Source organism: Uloborus diversus, chromosome 1 (genome assembly GCF_026930045.1).
Source record: "Uloborus diversus isolate 005 chromosome 1, Udiv.v.3.1, whole genome shotgun sequence".
NCBI lineage: Eukaryota > Metazoa > Arthropoda > Arachnida > Araneae > Uloboridae > Uloborus > Uloborus diversus.
In genome coordinates, this window is record NC_072731.1 from 181,844,403 (window position 1) to 181,867,475 (window position 23,073).

Here is a 23,073-nt window from a genome sequence, read left to right on the forward strand (position 1 = left end):
AAAAGTACAATGATATCAAAGCTTCATGCAACAAAAAGCTTTTGGGTTTTTTATACTTTCATGAGAAAGTAGTGAATGACTGAAAAAAGATTTTGTCAAAAGAAAACCGAATTCGCATTTGTGTTTCAGTGATTCTTTAAACACTCTTGCCTTTACACGTATTGCATTTATTTTTTGCTACATGACATCTAATCTAAAGAAACCCTGGTGAGTAAGATTTTTTTTTTTTTTTTTGTATGTTTTCAAAATAATTTCTCGCATAGCTTCATCTTAAATGTATGTTTATATGGTTACAACTGATATTATTCCTAATTAATGAGTATGTATGAAAGTAGAAAGTTCGCATGGATAGATTTTATAATATTTGCTTATGTTTAATTGTATCAAGGAATTAACACAAATTTTGAAATTCAATTATCTTTTTATGCCACATTTTTAAAGTGAGAAAAACTGCACTTCACTGCTGCATTAAAACTGTGATGTATAAATATTATTATAAAATACTCATTTATGCAAAAACAATCTGTATGACTAAAAAGTGGAAATCATACCTAAACATGTTATGCCCAATCTTATTTTTTATGAATGTTAAGTTAAAACCTTTTAGCACTTGTGAAAGTGCAATTTCTTTAGTAAGTGATAGATTCAAGAATGAAATCAAAGCATATGCAAATAGCTTATCATACATAGCTTAAATGATCATAAAATTGATCCTGTAGAGTTGTGGTTTAATACTCAGATATATCCTTTTGCTAAAAATAATATACTACCCAAGTATTTTTTTTTAATTTCTGCGTCATCTGCTCCAGTTCAACGATTGTTTAGCACTGTTGGAATTTTTTTCACTTCTCAAAGAATAAGAAAAAAAAAACAAAAAACATATCTTTAAAGTATTAATTACACTCAAATGCATTTAATTCCTTTTTCCTTTTTGAATTTTCAATTGTTTAGTTCCGTATCTTTTATTTACACTTTCTGCGTATTTTATTACATTGCAGTTTTTCTGCATAAAGACCCCATAGGAGGTTCTTTTTTTTTCAAATAGCTGCGTATTAAATTAACTGATAATATATTAAACTAGTATGTTGTGGCCATCACTTTCTTCTATATATTTTTTTTCTGATCCCTCACCATGCTTGATAAGGAAGCAATATCCCCCCAAAAAAAACAAAATTACACATGCAAAAACTTGACGACCATTCCAATGTATGAATTATTGCAAAAGCAAAACAAAGAGCGAAAATTGAAAGTTATTTTAAAAGCCTTGCTTGAATTAATTACAAATATTTTATTTGTTAACAAACATAAGATGGCAACAATTAAAAATTTTAAATCATTGAGATAATATTTCCGATCATTTCCATACAATTAAAATCACGAGAAATACGCAGACGACAATCTATTACGATTTATCTTTCTTATTGTTGCATTAATAAAGCTATTTTTTATTCGCAAAAAGAAAAAAAAAATCAACACCTCTTGGAGCGATTGGCGTCAAAATTGAACCAAAGCCTGTTTACATATGGATTCACATATATTCCAAATTTCAACCAGAACGTAGCATTACTTCTTGAGATAGGGCACTCACAATGGAAAAAAAGAACGGGCGATTGCGCTACCCCCTTTTTAGCTGTTGACACCAAAATAAAATCAGCTCTTATACCCACTAAGGACTACTTACCGATAAATTTTTCTTTCATTCTGTTCATTATTTCTTGAGATACAGCAGTCACAATTGACGACAAAAAACGTTCTATAGCTCAACCCCCGTTTGAGTTATTGACACCAAAATTGAATCAGCACCTGTTCCTGTTAATGGCAACATATGGACCAAATTTTGTTTGATTCCGCCAATTACTTCCTGAGGAATAGCAAGCACGCGTAACTCAAAAAACGTCCCATTGCTCCACCCCCCCCCCTTGGAGGAATTCGCGCCAAAAACCAATGGGCACAAGTTCACATAGGGGCACATATGTGTACCAAATTTCGTTCGATTTCATGCGGTAGTTTTTGCTGTAGAGCGGCCACAAAAAACTGGTCACACACAGACGTGACACACACACACCACACATACACACATACATACACACACACAGACAGACAGACATTTTCCAAAAATAGTCGAAATGGACTCAGCACACCTCAAAAACGTTCGAATCCGTCAAAATTCGAAAATTTGCATGAATCCAATACTTTCTTCTATATATTAGATATAGAAGAAAGTAATAATTGAGAACACCACACAAATGTGAAATATGCCACACAATTTTCAGAAATTATAAGCTCTAAAATGTTGAGCAGTTCAGCAGTAAGTTATCGCCCTTAACACAGGGCTAAGGCAGAACTACTGCAACGGCAAAATAATGATGAACAGCTGAGCTGAGCCAAAAACAATATGCACTGTGTATACATTTGAATAAGAGTGTGCCTATACCTGTACAATCATCATAACATTGTGTAATGTACGCAGTTTGAATTTTCTAGATGTTTTTTTATCTTTCATATATTGCTCTTTTCCTGCAACAGCGCAATAATACAAAATAAAGTCTTTAAGTTAATACTACAGTTAATATTAAAGCAAAAATCATAATTTTCATCAATTACGTTGTTGATGCAAATGAGTAATATATATACATTATAAAATAAGTCTGTAATCGTAATCAAAATCATAATCGGCATATTATAATCGTAATCGATTACATTTTCTACATAATTGGACAGTTACTGTAATCGTAATTACGTTTTCCCAGAGGATTATATCGTAATCGTAATTGTAATCCCCATTTTTTGTGCCCGTAATCATAATCGTAATCGATTACATTCCCTTGTAATTGACTCCAAGCCTGATATTAACTCTAAATTTACCTTCGTAAAATAAAAAACGAGTGCCTCTGATTGATCAAGCAAAAAGCACTCCCTTAATCTTTGTTTTCCTGGAAATTTTTTCTTAGTGAAAAAAATGAACAGCCCGGCAATTATCATTGGCAATTACATAATAATAAAAAAAATAATTAAAAAATAAATCGTAAGCGAATGAACCCAACGCAAAAATCGCGATCGCAAAAACGAAACATTTTCTCCTATGAGTGTGAAAATTGCTCATTTGCAATCTTAAATCAATATATTTGACTTGATTTTGACTCGTTCAAAATACCTGTTTTGGCTTCTCTGCTATTTTTAAAATCGCGCTAGTTTCAAAATGGCGCGATCGATTAATACCCGACTTTTGCAAGTCCAAATAAAAATAGCTCATCAGAAAAAGATGAATTACAAGAAAAAGAACAAAGTTAAAATGCTTTTGTATATAATTCAACTATTCATAAGTAATTTAACAAGAAAAATTTGAAGTTCAGAACTTTGTGTTTAGCGCGATCTGGAAAATGTTTGTCATTTTTTTTCTTCCCTCCTTTTGTTGGGGATGCAAAATAATGATTTTCAAAAGTAATTCTGGTTATATGAATGCAAAATAGCTATATTTTTACTGTACAGTTGTCTTATTTTAATCCTGAAGATTGCATTGAAACCACTCTTACTTTTAGTCTTTATTGCTGTTTTTAGGAATTTTCTCAAGATAAAAGTTGAGGGAGAGCTTATTCTTAGAATACAGTACAACGGGCTATTTATGAACTTGCAATATTTTGCTCCCTGAGCTATGCCCAGGAGGTCACTGTAGGCTCCAGTCCTATCACTAAAATTCCATTGACTGGTCAACAATAGGGGAGTGTTTGAATAGCTGATAAAGAGATAGGGTCATTTAGATCCCTCTCTGTTGATTCTCCTGGACACTGAGGATTAAAAGCATTTACTAAATAAATCTTTAACATTTTCTCCAATTTTTTTCTGGTTCTTATCTTTTGGGTTTTCTGGGTCCCTGGGACCCGATTTTTCGCGGAAGTTGGGTCCCTTTCCCGCGAATTTGCGTAAAAAACTCGCTATAGCGCGTAAACGCGAACCCTGTTACAGTAATATGATTTACAGAGACAAATGACATGAATTAGTTGGCACACAGCCATGAGATATTTTTTTTTCTGATCATCGTTCAATAATTAAATAGGCACTTTTAATATGAATTAAAATTGTTACATTGCTAACAATTTTATGAATGTAAAATACAAGTAAAAAAGGAATATTATGTTACTTTGTTATATTAATGATATATTATCATACATAATAAAAATTCAGTACATAAGGTTTTGGTTATTTTTAATAACAAATGAACATTTTCACTATGATAATTATACTTTTTATACTGAAAACACCGTAGTGGAAAAAATAAATATCGAAAATATCAAAATGTCATGATATTTTCAAAATAAATATCGGATATATATCATGATATATATCGGCGAACCCTGATAGGATTACATTTTATTTTTAATTTGAAAGTAAAAATGTAATGACAATTCAGAGAGAATTAAAACATCATATTAGAACTATTTTTTGCTAAAAGTTTGAGTAATAATTAAAACAATTTCAGAAACATTCACAATGCACTTTGAAAAAGTTTTCTAGCTTGAAACTTTATTCTGATAACATAAACTAAATGTTTAGATAAAGTAATGATACAGAAATCTAAGAATCAGGAGATTTATCATTATCAGTCATGAAACTGTATTAGGTTTCAATTTCCAAAATTGAGAACAAGGAAAAAGCACTTCAAGCACTTGTGAAAAAAAGATTGAAAATCAGTTGGGGAAAAAATATCTTGAAGAATCAGACATCTAACTCAGCTAATATAAAATGCTGATAATAGAGGTGTAATTATTAATGGATGAATTTTTACTTAGCTATTTTGAATACATTATGCAGTAAAATCTTTTCCAAATATAAATGTAAGTAAAATTTGCACAGAGTATATATAACACAAAATCTACAATCAGTGTTATTTTAAAAATGAAGAATAAAATAAAATTTAAAAAAAAAAAAAACTGTAATACATGAATTTTTAAAAAAAATTCATCAAGCTTCTACTGATTTATTTGCTTACAAGATTTTTTTTCTCTCTCTTTTTTTTTAAATATTTTCAACTTGGTTTCATTTAGTTCGTGGGAACATTTTAAAAAGTAATTGTACTAAATTGAAAGTGAGTTAGAGAAATAAAAAGAAACCAGATATTAGTAATTGAGCTTAATTTATACAATCCATGCATTAAAAAAATAGTAAACAATTAACATGCAAATTATTCAAAAACTTATTTATATTTTATTAAACACTTAAAACTTTTATTCATTTCGGAAGGCCAAGGGCACCCATATGCAAAATTTTAAGGGGGGGGGGGGCTCAGATATTTTCCCCATATAAACCAGTTTTACAGATTAGAGTTATTAAAATTTGACATTTTTAATAACTTATTCATTAGTTGCTGGAGAAGAAAGGTTTTTACATTTTTGCAAAGAAAAAAATACTAAAAGCAAGGAAGTCCTAACTTCAAAGTGGGGGGGGGGCTTGACCCCCCCCCCATATGGGTGCCCTTGCGGAAAGCAGGAAGTAACTTTTAAATTTCTTTAAAAAATTGATGCTTTTCTTTTTTAACACATTAAGAAAAAGACAAACAGCTGAAAAGCTTACATTAAGTTGTACAAGATTTTTTTTCTTCTTAATTACATTAAATAAAAATTAAACAACTGACCACAATCAATAAATAACCTATGTTTATAAGAGCTTGGACAAGAGAATCCAGCTTGTACTTCGAAGACCTATTTTCAAATTAAAACTAATGATTCAAAATACAGTTCAGTTAAAAACATGACCTAGCAATTAAAATTTCTCTGAAAGAGGATAAGTTGAAAAGAAGTGGAATAAAAACTCAGCAGGAAAAAAAAATCTGAACAATGGACAACAACAACTTCTTAGATTTTCTAAATTTTTTTGCTAACTTATCAAAAATTATCCCCTAAATCCGAAAATCTAATTCTTTTTCTGCGCAAAAAATTCATTTATTACTTATTAAGCATTGTAATTGCCCCAGAATCGTCATGAGAAGAAACGACCCCTGATTGGCCTGACATCAGACGTACCTCTCACACTACGCCCCACTCCCTCGCACTATGTTTTTCAATAGGAGTTAAACGCTGATGATTCGCTAAATTTCCTTATTTGTTAAGTACATTTAATACTTTGAATACATTTTCGATTTGCAAAGATTATTGTATAATGGAACAAGGATTCTAGAAAGCTGACACCCTAATTTGCAGAAAATAACGTTACAAACCAGCATTTTTTTTAAATTTTTGACTGAAATCAAAGATGCAGGTAAAAACTGATTTCTTCGTATATTTTTTAAGTTAATGCTTAATAAGTCGCAATTATTAATATAAATGAGAAAATAGAGGTGGATGGGCTGTAGAGTTAATAAGTTTGGGGTTTGACTGTCTTGGATAATCCCATGTGCATGCGATTTTAATCCCTTTCAAGTACAATGTTTTAAAAATTAAATTTGAAAGTTTATGGCATGGGATAATTGTAAAATCTCTTTCAATATTGCTGCTAACTCAGAAAAAAAGTTGTAAGCAAATTAAGAAAAACGAAACACGTTATTTTAATGCTAAAAACATGTACGCGAAACAAAAACTAATTTATAGAAAAAGTATATTAGAATAACTGAGATGTTTTCAGTAAATTACCGCCCATTAGCCAGGGCTAAAGCAGAAATATATGAAATACACCGCCAGCTCAGTCATTTCCAGCCGAGGACTGCAGTTTCGTGCTTATTAGCACTCATCAGCCCGGCATAGGAAAGTGACTGAGCTGGAGATGGAAAACCTCTTAAGGAAGCCAAGAGTGCGAAACAAACTGGTAGCTAATATAGAATCAGCAGACCAATTTACTGAACATACCATGCCTTGCGTTCAATCTTCGAGTTGAACCGAACCATTGCTTCGGTCACTCGTCTGGTCTGCTGATTCTATATTAGCTACCAGTTTGTTTCGCACTCTTGGCTTCCTTAAGAGGTTTTCCATCTCCAGCTCAGTCACTTTCCTATGCCGGGCTGATGAGTGCTAATAAGCACGAAACTGCAGTCCTCGGCTGGAAATGACTGAGCTGGCGGTGTATTTCATGTATTCCAACTGAGATGTTGTTTGATACAAAATGTGATATTTCAATCAGTTCTAGTTCAATTTCTTTTTCCAATATTCAAGTTCTTCAAAAAAAAAAAAAAAAAAAAAAGCTACAAGTGGAGGAGAAAGGATGTAAGAACAAGAATTAATTCAAAAATTTTCATTTTGAAAACCTTTTTGTATATGCATTATGATGAATAATAGTAAATATTTTGGTATTCTTACAGAGTCTATATTTCCAAGCTTACAGAAAAGTTTAGTTTTTTTCCCCCATTTTAATTTACCCTAAGAGCATTTGTTGGCCATGTCAATTTAAAAATAATACTAATAATTACAATTTTAAACGAAAGCTAAAATTGAAAGAAAATATAACTTTAAGCTTAAGTAATTTTCAGTAATTACTTTTTTTAAACAATTTTAGTACATTTTTTTCTGTTCTTAACAATACAGCAAAAGAAAAAAAAAAAACATTTTATAAAAATGTAATGAATGGCTTAAAAAAAGTTACTGTTGAAGTTGTGAGAACTTTGGAAAATAAGTAACTTTAATAGAGCCTAGGACATATAAACTATTAAAATAATTTTTCATGTAAATCAATGTTTAAGTCAAATTAAGCATGGAAAAGTCATATATTAGTTATGAAGTTTTTTTCTTATTTTTGAGCATTAAAAAAAAGTTGATAAATCACTTTTCATAACTCTTGAAATAACTTCTATATTTGATGCATGAAATTAATTGAATTTCTGCCTGCATTAATATGCTTTCAAAGCAAAATCAAAAAATGAATCATGTTTATGTGATGCCTTCTCTTCATCTAAAACAAATGTCTCAGGTGACCATTGACCACCTGCAGGTGTGCAATCTTTCAAAATTCCTGGAAAGTGTCATTCCCATTTAATCTGTACATCCTTCGCTTCCCAAAGGTAAAGTGGGAGAATTCTCAAAAATTTGAACACTAGCGCGAGCAAGCGCAGGGGAAGAATAGAACAGTCCCTTCTGAATATACAATGGATATATTTTTTTTTTCATTTTAAGAAAGTGGTTTGGAAACTGATAACATTCAACCATCATGTAATGATCGTAAAAAACCATATTTTCGACTGATAAATAAATACAAGAAATACAAATACAAAAGTGACGACCAGCAACAGGCTCTGGGCTCAGCTAGACTGGTCCTAGTCAATTTACAATCCCCAGTGAAAATCAATGGCCCTCTTAAAACTATCTACTCCCGTGCTCATTACCACCTCTTCCGGTAAGCTGCTCCAAGGTTCCACTACCCTGCTATAATAATAATTGCTCCTAATATCCATGTTAGCCTGAGATTTAAATAGCTTAAAACAATGACCCCTAGTCCTGTTTTCAATGCTAAACTTCAGCCCCGTAACATCTTTCATTTTAATAAATTTAAACAATTGAATCATGTCCCCTCGGTCTCTTCTTCGCTCAAGACTGTACATTTTTAGCCTTCTAAGCCTGGAATCATAGTCTAAATGATAAAGTATATTTATTAGCCTTGTAGCCCGCCTTTGAACCCTTTCCAATACATTAATATATTTCTTAAGATAAGGAGACCAAAACTGAACAGCATACTCCAAATGAGGTCTTACCAAACTTCTATATAAGGGCAGAAGAACTTCTTTAGATTTGTTTGAAATAGATCAATTGATAAACCCAAGCATCTTATTTGCTTTGTTGCTAGCTATGCTACACTGCTGGCTGAACTTGAAATCCTGACTTATTAAGACACCCAGATCAGTAACTTTTTCTGCCTGACTAATGACTGAACCTTGCAAATAATAACTTATACACACTTATTTCCATGCCATAAATGTATCACTTGACATTTCCCAACATCAACAGCCATATCCCATTTATCAGCCCACTCCGTAATATGATCTAGATCCTCTTGCATCTGATTTGCTTGTTCTTCATTTTCTACACTCCCCATAACTTTGACATCATCAGCAAAACAATTCATGTTCCCAGAAATATTTTTATAAGTATCGTTTATAAAAACAATGAACAAAACAGGCCCTAACACTGATCCTTGAGGAACCCCGCTTAAAACCTCACTCCAATTAGAATAATTTCCCCTTACAACTACCCTTTGTTTCCTTCCAGTCAACCAGTTTTTTACCCAAATGAAAGTTTTCCCTCCTATTCCTATATCAGCTAATTTGCTAAGTAGAGCAACATGCGGTACCTTATCAAAAGCTTTTTGAAAATCAATGTAAACAACATCTACAGGCTTCTCATTGTCAAAGTAACTTTGTCATTAAAATGTAATAAATTAATTGCTTAAATAAATACCCTAACTAAACACAGAAGTACCTGAAGCACCTACATAAAGCACACGGACATCGCAGAAAGACGTTAAGCTGGTGCGAAGTGAGGCACATCCCACGTCACTTCTCGGAGAGTCACGTGACTGCCTGTTTTAGCGGAAAACGAAACTAATCAATTTCTAGTACAGTAAAACCTGTGAAGTTGACCACCCTTGTAAGTTGACCGCCTTTTTCAGGAACGGAGTTAGTTCTTGTCATTTAAATCAACCTTTGTAAGTTGACCACCTGTTTAAGTCAGGGCTGGCAGGTTTCTGCCGAGGCGGTAAAAACCACTGGTAGAAACCGGTTAAAACCGGAATGGCAAAAACCCCTTTCTGCCACATTTATGGCAGAAACTGGCAGAAACTCAAAAAATGACCTCCTGACATACAATAGAAAATGTATAAGAAAAATAATTAAATATTAACCCAAATACAATTTATTTACAACACTACCACCATTCAAAATCAAATTTTACATTGTTTCCCCACTGCAGCAGCCTCTAACAAAATAAAAGTTTTGACGCTGTTTCTAAACCTAACCAATTTCCCAATTTGTTGTGCACAAAGGAGAAATTTGAGAAGATTCTTTCAATCCCAGCAGAACTAGCTGGCATTATCCTCAAAGAACAAGCAAGATTCACATAACTTTCATCTATAGCACATTTTTTCAAACTGCACCACCATGCGGTATTTGGAGTAGTTGTTATCACGTGATTGGAAAAATAGGTTTTGGGAAAAGGGGCCGATTTGTTTTGTAAAGCAATGGTATAAGGTACATAATCAGGGTTAATATTTGTGAGTAAAGTGCGGGCACTTTCTTTTTGATTACATGATAAATTTACTCCCAAATACTTTGGATGGAGCATATAAGGCGAGTAAATGATTATCAGTAACTGCTTGATTAAGCTCTTTTAGAATAGCTTTGTTCAGTTATATTAAGTGTAAAATGAGAAGTTCTTGAATTTTAGAGTTTAATGAAACAAAACAAATCTGTATTTATTTAAATATTTGATATATATATATATATATATATATATATATATATATATATATATATATATATATATATATATTACATTTTAAATTAAATGCAAACAAAATAATTATTAACAACAAACTGAAAAATTTGTTACTTACAACATTACAAGGCTAAAATTTCTAACGCATAGCAATTTCAACTATGATAAATTTTACTTTGCTTTGGAAATGTCAGTTTTGTTATTTAACATATTTTTACACCAATTATTAAATAACTATTATATTAAGTTTTTGCAATGACGAAATGGAGTTATATTTTTTATTTTACTTAATTGCCTGTCATTAAGTAATTACTAGAGCTATTAAAAACGTTTTCTAGTTTTTGCCAGTTTCTACCAGTTTCTGCCGGTTTTTACCGGTTATAACCAGTTTCTGCCACTGGCAGGGCAAAAACCAGTTTCTGCCGGCAAAAAGCCAACCCTGGTTTAAGTTGACCACTAAAGTAATGCACTGCAAGTGGTCAACTTACACAGGTTTCACTGTAGTAAAAAAAATTTTAAATGTCGCTTTGAGATTGGACAAAAAGTGTTTTCTGATGTTTTTAGGTCATTATGAGATTATTAAAATTAAAAACAAAAAATGCTGTTGTTGTCCATTCATTTGTAATTTTAAGTATACTTCTAATAAGTATTGGAACAATTCTTTCAAAATAATACATTTTAACATGAATTTAAAACTTGAAGAAAAAAAAAAGTTATCTAATTAAAAGTTGAAATCAAACTTTTAAGAGGACTCATCAGACAGAAATTTTCTAGCTTTCGGAAGAGAGAGAGAGAAAAAACTGTAGTGTTTTTCTTCCCCCTCTACGTGGAGCGGCTGACAGGTTTTGGGGGGACGTCTTTCCTTCTATGCTGTCAACGCTCAAAATTGATTGGCAGGGGAATTGGCAGAGCTACTTTTCAGTGTGTAGTATTGGATGTGACGGCTCACATACAATTTTTGCATCGACTCTTTTAGCGCATTTTAGTTTCGACCGAAATCTTCTACACAATCGGTGTTTTGTGCCGCCTAACTTTCCTTTCCTTATGCACTAAAACTCGAAATTTTGTTAATTTTATATTCGTTATTTGTTTTCTAAATTTGATTTATTAAAATGCTTTTACATGCGACTTTTTATGCACAAGAAGGATATGCAGTATTATCATAAACATTTCGTTTTCCTTCGAAATGCAGCATTATCAATCTGCAAATCAAAAGTATTTGCAGGATTGATAAAACAAAATATGGATCACGTTGCGATTTGAATTTGCCGCTCTTGTTCATCAAATATTACCGCATCATTACCGTCCAGCACCAGGCAAATGGGAGCGAAATTCCTGCGGTCTGGCTGAACTCACCAAAATGAAACAATTATTCAAAATTTGAGGAATGTGCCAAAACAAATGTGCCAAAACAAGGCCTCCCCCCCTCCCAATTTTAAAGAAACTACTTTGACTTGAAATGATATTTTCAAATAAAAGCAAAGCTGTTACTTTTGAAAAGACATATATTCTAGTATTATTTTAATCTTTTGCAATCTATATTCTGTAGCATTTGATCTATTTCAGCCTCTGCTTCACATTCTAATAGTCGATTATGAAAATTACGTTTAAGAACTTCATTGGTCGCTGCGACTCCATCATTAACTTTCTAACAAGAAGTCAGTATATTTAATAATCAATTAAACTTATCCTGATTTAATTAAACACACTGGTATGATAAATTATAAATTCATTTGTAGAAATGTGAATCGAAATAAAAGTAACGGAAAAAGAATGATAATTATGATAAGTTTTTTGCATTAATTTCCATATTTGTCAAGCTCTATGGGGATGACAGAATCCTTAACCCCCCCCCCCCACTCGATCCCTCTTATCGATGCGAATTATCAGGGAACGTAGTTTTCGGACTTGAAACATACTGTTTTAATTCAAAGGGTAAATTTTAGAATTAGCAAAGCGTTCGAAAAAAAAATCAAATTTGTTTCTGAAGTTTTTTAATCAAAGATTGCAGTCTTGAATCATTACTTACTTTTTTTTTCAATGTCCTTTTTTTCTCTTTTCGAATTTGTGCGTAGTAATTGATTTATCTGTTTTTAAAAGCAAGAGTTTTAAATAAATTTCAGGTTTTCTTTTCAGATTTTTTGTTTACGCTAAATGTTTCACGAAAAGAATACTAATGAATCGGAACAGTGTGAAAGTTATACCATAAGAACAGTGGCACCCAACCTGCGGCTCGAGGGGCACATACCATCTGTGAAGTTGATACGTGTGGCCCATGGTCTTCTTTAAACTCAACAAATCAAAAAGCACGTTCAATGAGAACGTCAAAAATTGAGCTAAATATTCAGAATTAGTTTCTGATAAACTGATGCAATTAAAAAAAGATGCATCAAGTAATGATTACATCAATTATTGGTTTTTAATTTTCATTCTTTTTTCCTCGTTTTCACATGCTATTTAAAAAAATGTTGAACATTTTCAAATTTTAGTTATGTTCTGAACCACGAGAATCATTTTAATATGAGGTACAGTCCCAAGTAGAAAAAGGTTTGGTACCACTGCCATAAGAGATTAAAAAATCATCAAAAATGTTTTTTATTACAGTATGAAGTATGAGTTTAATAACTTTAACACTTCGGAAAACAATCGCAAAAAAATGTCCCCTTGTGGCCCAAGCTCGCTTATTATAACCCCAGTTTATTACGTTTCATCTGCAATCTTAAAAGTTTGGATTTTGAAAGATTGGAAAGTTTTGTGTATTTGCCCATGAGATGAAAATACTTACTTTTCCTAGCATCCGTTTTATTTCTACCTACATTCGTAGCATAAGATGGAAAAGCGCAGAACTTTGAGGTTGTTAAGCTACCTCTCTCCAAATGTTAAAATTATGAGCTCAAACTTCACAATAATTACTTTTTACATAGGTGAAACCGTATGGGAGAGTAAAACCAATAAAATAAAAAATAATAAAAAGGCCTATTTTGGACCACTCTAATAACCATGCTGTTTCATATAAGCTGAAAACGGATAGGATATAGAAAAATCTTTTGGCGGAAGCCCGTAAAATGGAATCCCCCCCCCACCGCCTTTTCGATGTTTAACAATAGAGTTTTAATGAATTTATTTTTAAATGGTTTTGCGATCAACGAATCTACTTCTAAATATAGGAATATTATGCACTAATATATTTTGAATGTGGACGGAAAACATCTTCAACGTCTCAAGCCCACTAAATACTAAACCCAATTTAATGTCACTGAGATGCTATACAATGAGAGGTTTTAATTAGGAACATTGAGGGCAATGTTATTAAATAAACCCATCCCTCATTTAAGTTTTTATAAATTAATTTATATTTTAACTACAAAATATTATTTGAGTAAGAAAATCATAACTTCATAAAACATAAGTTTTATTGAAGAATTCAGAAACTATTTCTGTGTGAATTTCAAAGCAGTTGCTGATTTGTTTTAAAGTCATGACACAGTTGAGATAACATATTGATACTACATGCCGTTTCCATTAATAATCATGATTTTTCCAAGAAACTACCATCATGTGATTTCCATCATTTTGCATTTTTTATGAGCTGAAAAAGAAATCTATTATTTGGCAAATAGCTGCCTGGATCAAAATGACTTTTTTAGGTGAACCTACACATTTTTTAAAAAATATTAATTATTGATTCCATAAAAGAAGAATTAGTAGACGAATGGCGATAATACGTTCCCTAGAATTCGAAACCAGTGAGTTAAATGTATTCTGCCACTTTAGGGCCTCTGACTTTAATATTACTTCTTTAGCAAACAAGAATGCTTTTATTTGAAATATGCTGTGAGTGTTTCGTGTTAATAACCTATATAAAAAATGCAAAAAAGAATTCAATTAAAAATAATTAATAAAATAGTTAAATTAATTCATCCCTTTAGGGGGGAGGGGGGCTGCCTCACCTTTAAAATCCGCTACTGATCATAAACTTATGATTTGCTTTCTGACCTGCCATAACTCTACTGGGTAAGCACATACATACTATGTATTTTTTTATGTTAATTACTAATTCAATGAAAAAAGAAGTAATAGACAAATCGCGATAATATATATCCTTGGGTTTAAAACCATTGAATTACATATCTTTTTTCGCACTGTCCTTAAATTCCAATAATACTCGAAAAGCAAACAAAACTGATAAAGTTCAAATTTTCTTCTAGGCATATTCAAATATTCTTTCCTTTTTATATGATGTAATAATTAAAAAAATATATATAGTTACATTGTGACGAAATTAATTAAAAATTATTTAATGGGTGAGTTCAATTAATTTTATCCCTTCGAGAGAAGCACGTAAACTCTCAATCCCCCCCCCCCTCCAAAGCTTTGCAACTGCATTTAAATCGTAGTTTAAATACTTTTAAAGCTTAAATTTTGTGTTTATATACATAATTTTACAAAAAAAAAAAAGTTATTTATTAAAAATTAAGCAAAATTAAAATTATTTAAGAGCGTCATTTTTGCCAGGTTTTTTCCTCGCAATTCTCATCTCAAGCGAAGAAAAAAACGCTTTCCAGACAGCTATTTAGGACAGTCGATCTGTGGACAGCAGGTGGAGAAGAAACACGCCCACAAGTGGGGTGCTGACCGTTTCCCCGAAAAGGCCATAAATCACTTGCATAGAGGCGAATCTCGTATCTTCGTAAAGGGGGATGGAAATTTTTAGTTTGTTAATTGGAATAGGCTCACCATTTATTTGATTACTGCTATTCTATTAAAGCTATCGAAAATATTTTAACATCTTTAGAAAGCTGAGATTATACGCTATGCTTCTATCTTTTCAAAAATCCGAATACTCCTTCTGGTTCGTCAAAAATTCACTTTTTCCCAAAGTTCAACTTCAAGTTTGAATAAAAAAAATTTTGAATTATTTTAATGAAAAACGGCAAAGACAGAAGCACGCTATAGTCGTCATAGATTGAGTCAAAAAAAGAAAAGTTTGAAAATCTCAATTTCCCGATGAGCTATCGCAAGAATGAGAAGACATTCTGCCCCGTAGGTTAACATAGGGAGTCGAAAACCGGGAAGCTGTCTGATGCGGCCTCTTAAGGGAACGTACATGATTTAAAAAATTTAGAAATCTATATCTGATTCAGAGTACTTTAATCCAATAGAACAACAAATGCTAACAAAAGTTATGGAATGATCGAAGTAAAATTAATTTTTACACTGAAAGGTAAATGATCCCATAACATAAACGATCAAAACATGTTTAAAGTCAATATTCTTCACAAAGCATTTACAGCTGTAAAACTAAGGAAATTACTCAAATTATTCTTTGAACAAAATTAATTATTCTTCACTATAGCTAAAATTATTCTTTCAACAAGTGAATAAAATGAACCCACTTAAGATGCCTTTTAGGTGTTATCTCAAGTAATAAGTTTCGTTTTTAAGTTTAATTGTTTAGATTGTCCCCACTGGACTTTTCCAAAAATTAGAAAACACATTATTTTCTATATTACTCTTATTTTTCCACTGATCAAGTTAAATCCATTCATTTTTCATCCATTTTAATTTTCCTCATGGTGATTGTAACTATTATGACGAAGGAGAAAAATGCAAAGGTGAGACAAGCAAGATGGACCTAAATTATTTTGCGTTTGATCATTTTCTATTGAATGATTTTACACTACTCTATTTATAATTTAGAAAAGAAATTACTTTTGAAGTGAAAATTAAATACATAGAACATGATTTTCATTGAAACAAATGCAGGTATTGACCAATAACGGTACAGAACAATTTGATTGTAAAATGTAATGCAAAATGCATGCACTTATTCCAGAGCTACAAAAAACCTTTTCTTCTTTTACAGTACAAGCATTGGTTAGGAAACCTTACTTCAGGGATGTAATTGGACTCAAGTAAAATTTTCGGGAACTATGAGAATAGCACAAAAATATAATCTTTGATACATTAAGGAAGCTTCTATTTCTCTTTTATAACACCTCAGGTCTAATTTCTAAGTTCAAATCAACAATAGGTTTTGAAATGTGAATTATTTACACAATTCATCAGCATACCATGTTTACCCACAAAAGCTTTTTTTTTTGGGGGGGGGGGAGGGATGTAGTATATTTATTGTTTTGAAAGAGTACTTGCAGAGAAAAAAATTATGTCAAGCATTCCTGACAAATTGTGCTCGAAATTAGCCATTGTTAGTCGTATTTTGCAACTATAAATTTTGTCTTGACAACTGCAATTTTTTATCCAGTCATCATTCTGTTGCCTAACTTTGTGGATTGGTATTGTATTCTTCATATTTACATGCACTATAGTTACAACTTTGTACTGTGCATATTTCAAGTTTTTTTCAAAAGCTAGTTTAAGTTTTATGTTCATTTTTATACACTTTTGTATAAATCAACATAATCTGGAAACTACAACCAAATTACATATTTTGGCAACTAAGAAAAAAATATTAGGTGCCACTGACACCTAACTGACTCAAATTGCTAATGTTAGTCAGTCTACTGGCTAATTTTGAACTCTGCTGACAAGATTTCCTAATGCAACTTTTAGGACAAAAGTGTCAGCACCTCCAAATTAAATTAAAAAAGTTAATGATCCAATCAATCACTTGGCATTAAGAACTATGTTATAAAATGAAATCATTACTTACAAATTATAATGATTCACAAAAAATAGATCCGTAATTACATATTTTTCGCCAAAAACTCCGATTTGGAGAAGAAATCAGGTTACTTTGATTTGAGGATCGTACAAAATAACATAATTTAAAGATTACAATAACTAAAAAGATGCATGAAGCAATAAATGACATTTGGTGACATTTAACGTTTTAAAATAGAAAACTTGACAATTGTTATAAATAAAATTGGTAAAAAAGAAAGGTAATACTACGGAAATGTTACTGATAACACATAACCCTAAGATATAATTAAATAAACAAAATGTTAAGTTTGAAGATAGAGAAACTGAACTCTTGTGCTTTAGAGAAAGAAATATCACCTCAAAGAGCTTTAGAAGAAATTTTGCATAGTTATCGTGCAGTCCCAAAGACCGTCCAAGAGAAGCAACAAATAGTATAAATATTATTACAAACACCATCTTTGAAAACAAGTGCGAATAAGTAAAAAGTTTTAAATTTCATCACAGTTCAAATAATACATTTAACTTCTCGAATTCATGTAGAAATCATGCTATTTTTCATTGAAATGAGATTATAGGGTAATAAGCGAGTATACTCCGGAATTTAAAAAGCATGACAAGTTATTTATACACATAGTAACATCATTAAAAAACGTTTTACACTACGTCGCGTTGAATGAATAAATTTTGCTGAAGCTCGGTGCACGGTTGAAAACCAGACAAACACGAACCGCAAAATGAATGATTTCTCTCTTCTTCATTTGCCAATTTCACTTATGGGTTGGGCACGACCGAATATACGCACCGATATGACCGAGCCGTCGCTCTAGGTTGCATTCGACGAATCTCACCAGTATACCGGTAAGTAACCGGTCACAAACCGCAGCGTTCTATCATCTATCGGTTATCCAACCGGTTACCATTTTCAGCTGTTGATTGGAGCAAGTGATCATTAGCTGTCACGTGATTAACCTACCGGTTGCTTCCGGTCAAGATCGCGCAACCCTAGTCGCCCACAGCTGTAGATTTGAGGACGTCACGGTTACTATGTTGTTGTTGCAAATCTCCGGTGTTTAGCAGCGCTAAACCAGGTCTATGAAATTCGTCACTCTCAAAAAATCCAACACCAACATTGGATCCGCCAAAAGATCACACCTTGAAAGTCCCAGACAATTCAGTATATGTTCGGGGGTGGCCTGATGGTCGGCACACTTCACACAGGTTGGAAAAGTCTTTTTTCCATTGCAATAAGTCAATGATTTTAGATGTCCACTAATGAGCCTAGTGATGGTCGTCTGATCTCGCCTACCACACTTGAGAGATAATACGGTTACTATGTTCGAACGTATACTAAAAAAAGGGGGGGGGGGATGAATGAAATGAAGTGAGTTGAAGTAAACCTCGAAGTAGCAGTAGCAGTAGTAGCAAACAGCAAACATGGCGGCTCCACAAATCGAATTGCCTGCTCCGCTCCGTGTTTCTCCTTTTATTAGGGTATAGTATTAAAAATTTTACCACTAGAATTTTTTTATATGTATTTCTTTTCGAGGGATGTAGTGAAAAGGTGTTTTAGGATTTACAATGTTGATAATCGTATACTTCTTTTTAAAGGGATACGTAAAGGTCATTTAAAAACCAGAGAACATTTTAATAACTAATAATGATGTCGAATTTTTGTCGTTAACCTGTAACAAGAGAGGTGAAAAAGTAGGATGTGAGGTCTCAGAGACCGCGGTAACTTGTATTGCATTAAAATTCATGTAGGGGAGATTAGGGATGGATGGGACAATTCTCACAAAAATATTTCTTATAAATTATTTTCTACTGGTATAACACTGAAAGTTTCAAACATGAAAGTTGAAACATTTTGATATATTTAAAAAATATAAATTTCATGGTAATTATTAAAATGGTCATTTCTGAAGACAATTACAATAGCAGTAAAAATGTCCCATCCCTCCCTCATGTAAGGGAGGGATGGGACATTTTTGGAAGTTAAAATACATATACATAGTTTTCAAAAAATATTATGAAAAATGACAAAGACAGTATGTCATTTATTCATGTAAGGTTTATTGAACATTGGGAACATCTATTTTATCTAACATTATACTTTAATAAATCAGCATCAAATGAAAATTTTTTGTGCTCGACTAGTTCCACCAACCATATTTGGTGGGGGCAACTTGGCAATAATGTCTATTTTATCAATCACAGAACTATCTGTTGTTTGTGGAAATATAAAGTTTCCTTTTTCATTTTTTCCTCATAAAGAGGGTCTCATCATTATCCTTGCTTTCAACTCTTCCAACATAATTGAAATTCTTAGAGTTCTATTATCAGGGCCCGATTCAATTCATAAAATACATTCATCAATTATTTTTATTTATTAGTGTTTTAAAATGTCTAATCAGAAAAACAAAATTAATTAGTCTGAAACTTTAACACGAGTCATTAAAAAAGTACTTATTTTATGGTTTATATTTGAGTAACTGGATGTTATTTTCCAATATAAAATTTCGTTTTACAAAAATACACTACATTTCGGTAAACAATATGTTTTTTCTTCGCATAATGTGCTTCATGAGAAAACAACCTGTAATGAAACCACTGTTATACTTCTTACAAAGAAGTACAGCTAACCAATTGATTGAAAGTATATTATATAGTACATAAAAGTAATACTTACATTGATAAATATTACAGGAGTAAGCAAAACTTAGTCATACTACTGTAAACTTTCAATGTAAAGAAATTAGTTTCGGAAAAAATCATAGAAGTTGATAATATTCTTATATATCAAGTTGATAATTTCAATGGCTTTTTATTCTGCAATTCAATTCCAAAACAAGATAGTATGCCAAAAATAAAATATTAAAAAATTTGGACAATCAGTATAATTATTTAGCTGCAGATATTAAAAGGGAAGGATGTCCCATCCCTCCCTAAACCATACTGTCCCATCCCTCCCTTTACACAATATTTCAGTAAAATATCTTGTTACTAGAAGCATGCTACTTTTAGGTTTAACTTAACTATTACTTTATAAAAGCTGTATTATTAGGTGTATAAAACAGCAAAAAGAATTATGTTAACATCAATAAATAAAATTGAAAACTTACCTTAAAAACAAAGTAGTTATTTACTTTTGGTGCTGTAAAATACCTTTTTTCTGGTATACATTCATAGAACTCTGCAACTAAAATGATTTATAGCAACAAACATGGTTTTATGGTTGCTCCATTTAGTGGAAGAGTCGGAAATCGAAAACAATGTTTATTTTAAGAATAATTGAAGGAGTCCCATCCATCCCTAATCTCCCCTAATTAAGATACACTCATTTTGTTTCCCTGATGTTATTTGAACTTTTATTTGCACAGATTTTTTTTTTTTTTTTTTTTGAAATTGAAATTGATATGAATACATCTTTTCGGAGAAAGTTTTACAAGATCCTAAATATTTTTCGAGAAAAATCGTGTGCCCCAGTAATTATTTTAATACTTGGGGAAGGTGGGGCACCTTTGGACACTTTATAGATAGTGATTTTTAGATATCTAATTTTCAAATCAATTTTCAACAAACTTAGCTTAGCATGTAATTTAGAAATATTTGCTTCAATTAAGTTTTATTTTACTCTGTTATTTCATCACCTTAAATTTTCATAATAAAAACTAAAAACCTGCCCAACTAGGTACACTAGCAAAAAAACTTAAGTGAAAATAAATACTTATCCTTACTGATTAAAAAATCTTAATTAACAAACTTGCAGCCTAGCAAATTTCATTAGGTTCCATACTTATTTTAAATTTGCGTAGATACTGTCTTAAGAGTCCTTTTACTCAATCCATGTTTTAGCAGCCTTCTCTAATTGAAATTTAATTACTAAGAACATTTTCTGCTGCTGTTTCAAGAGCAGAAGTCCTTTTCTCAACTTGAGTTCATTTAAACCCTTCACATAAAATTTATAAAGTACAATGAAATATAGGCTTCTTCTGTACTGTACACTGGTGGGACAGCATTTCAACCTGCCCCACTTAGGTAGTTATTATCATGGGTGTAAGACCTTCCGTCTCAGGACGGATTTCCGTCTTGGACAAAATTTCCGAGACGGAGGTCCGACGGAAAGAAATTCGATGACTTTCAGTTTTTACTTAAAAAAGAAAAATTGAGTATTTGAAAAATATGCTTTAATTACTGGACCGTTCCATAACCACGAATTTACATCGACATTCTCTCGATTTTCCGCCATGGGCTTGTTTTGTTTGCAACGTGCTTTTGGAGGAGTGGCTTTTAGACTCGCACAGTTTGACTTTTTTTTTCCGTTATAGCTCTGTTATTTCCAACTCACTGCATTGCAGACCGCGGAGTCGCTCGCTATTCTCCTTGAATTTTCGAAATAATCATCTCTAATTGAAAATTTAGTCTTTTTTCTTGCTATTTTCGATCATCCTTTCGTTTTTTTTTTTTTTGCCAACTTTACATGCATAAATGAAAATTATGTGCGCTCCTAAAATGTTTTAAAATTGAATCTGAATCACCGATTGAGTGATTGCTAACGAGATAAAATGTTTACGCCACAGCAAAGGGGCGTCCACGTACCAGAAAATTTCTCCATGCTGAAGTATTGAAATGCTATTTTGGCTATTTTTGAGTGAGGTAAGAGTTAGGAAATTAGGGGTCTTTCTCGAAACATTTTCGAAATTGAAGTCTTAAAACTTTAGGTTGTCTTTGGCGATGTGGGGAGGGGAATTGCTCTTTCAATAGAAAAATAATAAAGGGGGTACTATTCCTAGAAAAAAATTTAAAAACTGAAGCCTTAAAAATTCAAATTTAGGACATTTATGGTGAACTCAAATGAAGGGGTTCGGGAGTTCTCTTCTGAAAATGTTTTGATGCTGAAATATTTAAAACGCCACTTTAGGCTATATTTAAGTGTCTTAAGAGGGATGTGATTCGGTGTCCCTGCCTGGGGTTAGGATTCAGTTCCCCTATTTCTATTTTTAATTAATTTTGGAAAGTCTACCTCGTTTAAAAAATTTATCTGCTTCACTGAAGTGTTTTTTTCTATTTCTTAATTCTTTACCTGCTATCTTTTAAAAGTATTTTTTTTTTTAAATGAAGATTGTGTGGGGGAGGGGTGCCTGTTCATTATCATTACTCGCCCATACCCTTCCCCCATCTTTCCTTCTTTTCGGGTTTTCTGGCACTACCTTGGGTAGACCTTCCGATCAGAACTGATTTATGCTGCAAACGTGAAAATCTTATGTCCCAAGCGATTTTATTGCTGCAATAAAAATGTTTACGATCGGCAAAAAACTAATAGCGGGGAGCTGCGAACGCTTTTACCCCTAACATTATCCAAAATCGTCTAAAGTTGTGTTTTTGGAACTTCAATTTCGAAATATTGCGGAAGGAAGGTTCCTAAACTCCATCCCTTCGATAATTCATTCAAAAAGCATTTAAACGTTATGAAAAATGGAGTACAATTTCATTTTTAAAGCTTCAATTTCGGGGGGAGAGCTCAGAGCACCCTCCCCCCCCCTTTCTCTAATATTTTTGAAGATTGCCCAATATTGTGATTTTGGGACTATCAGTATGAAATAATTGATAAAAGAGTCCCTGAACCCCTCCTTTCCCTGGACTTTACCAAAATGGCTTACCATTGCATTTTTTTTTTTTGGACTTCAATTAAAAAAAATTGGGGGAGAGCCCACAAACCCCTCATTATTGGCGGTTTTTTGGAATTACGACAGCAAAACGCTTAAATATTATAATTTAAAGTCTTAATATTCAAATCAAACACAGATTCCAAAACTGGCATTAAAATCTACAGCATATATACACAAAAAATTTTCCTTAAACACGTGGGGAGGAGGGGGGGGGGGCTGAAAATATTTTCCGTCTTGAACACATCACCAAACTTGCACCCGTGGTTATTATGTATCACCTTTTTAAAAGTTTTTTAGCCTTTAAATTATTATAAAAAGACACGAATTGATTCCCA

General features: G+C 32.2%; 2 protein-coding genes across 2 annotated transcripts in view; one reads left to right on the forward strand and one right to left on the reverse strand.

The window, feature by feature from the left end:
• Positions 1-17,852, reverse strand: part of LOC129233803 (glycerol-3-phosphate acyltransferase 3-like) — a 119,492-nt gene extending 101,640 nt beyond the window's left edge. The window contains exon 1 of the mRNA XM_054867781.1: positions 17,430-17,852. Within this exon, the coding sequence (XP_054723756.1) occupies positions 17,430-17,528 (99 nt within the window). The 5' untranslated portion in view covers positions 17,529-17,852. The remainder of the gene's footprint in view (positions 1-17,429) is intronic.
• Positions 17,853-18,455: 603 nt separating this feature from the next.
• Positions 18,456-23,073, forward strand: part of LOC129223499 (ATP synthase subunit e, mitochondrial-like) — a 30,418-nt gene continuing 25,800 nt past the window's right edge. The window contains exon 1 of the mRNA XM_054858069.1: positions 18,456-18,563. Coding sequence (XP_054714044.1) covers positions 18,507-18,563 — 57 coding nt within the window. The 5' untranslated portion in view covers positions 18,456-18,506. The remainder of the gene's footprint in view (positions 18,564-23,073) is intronic.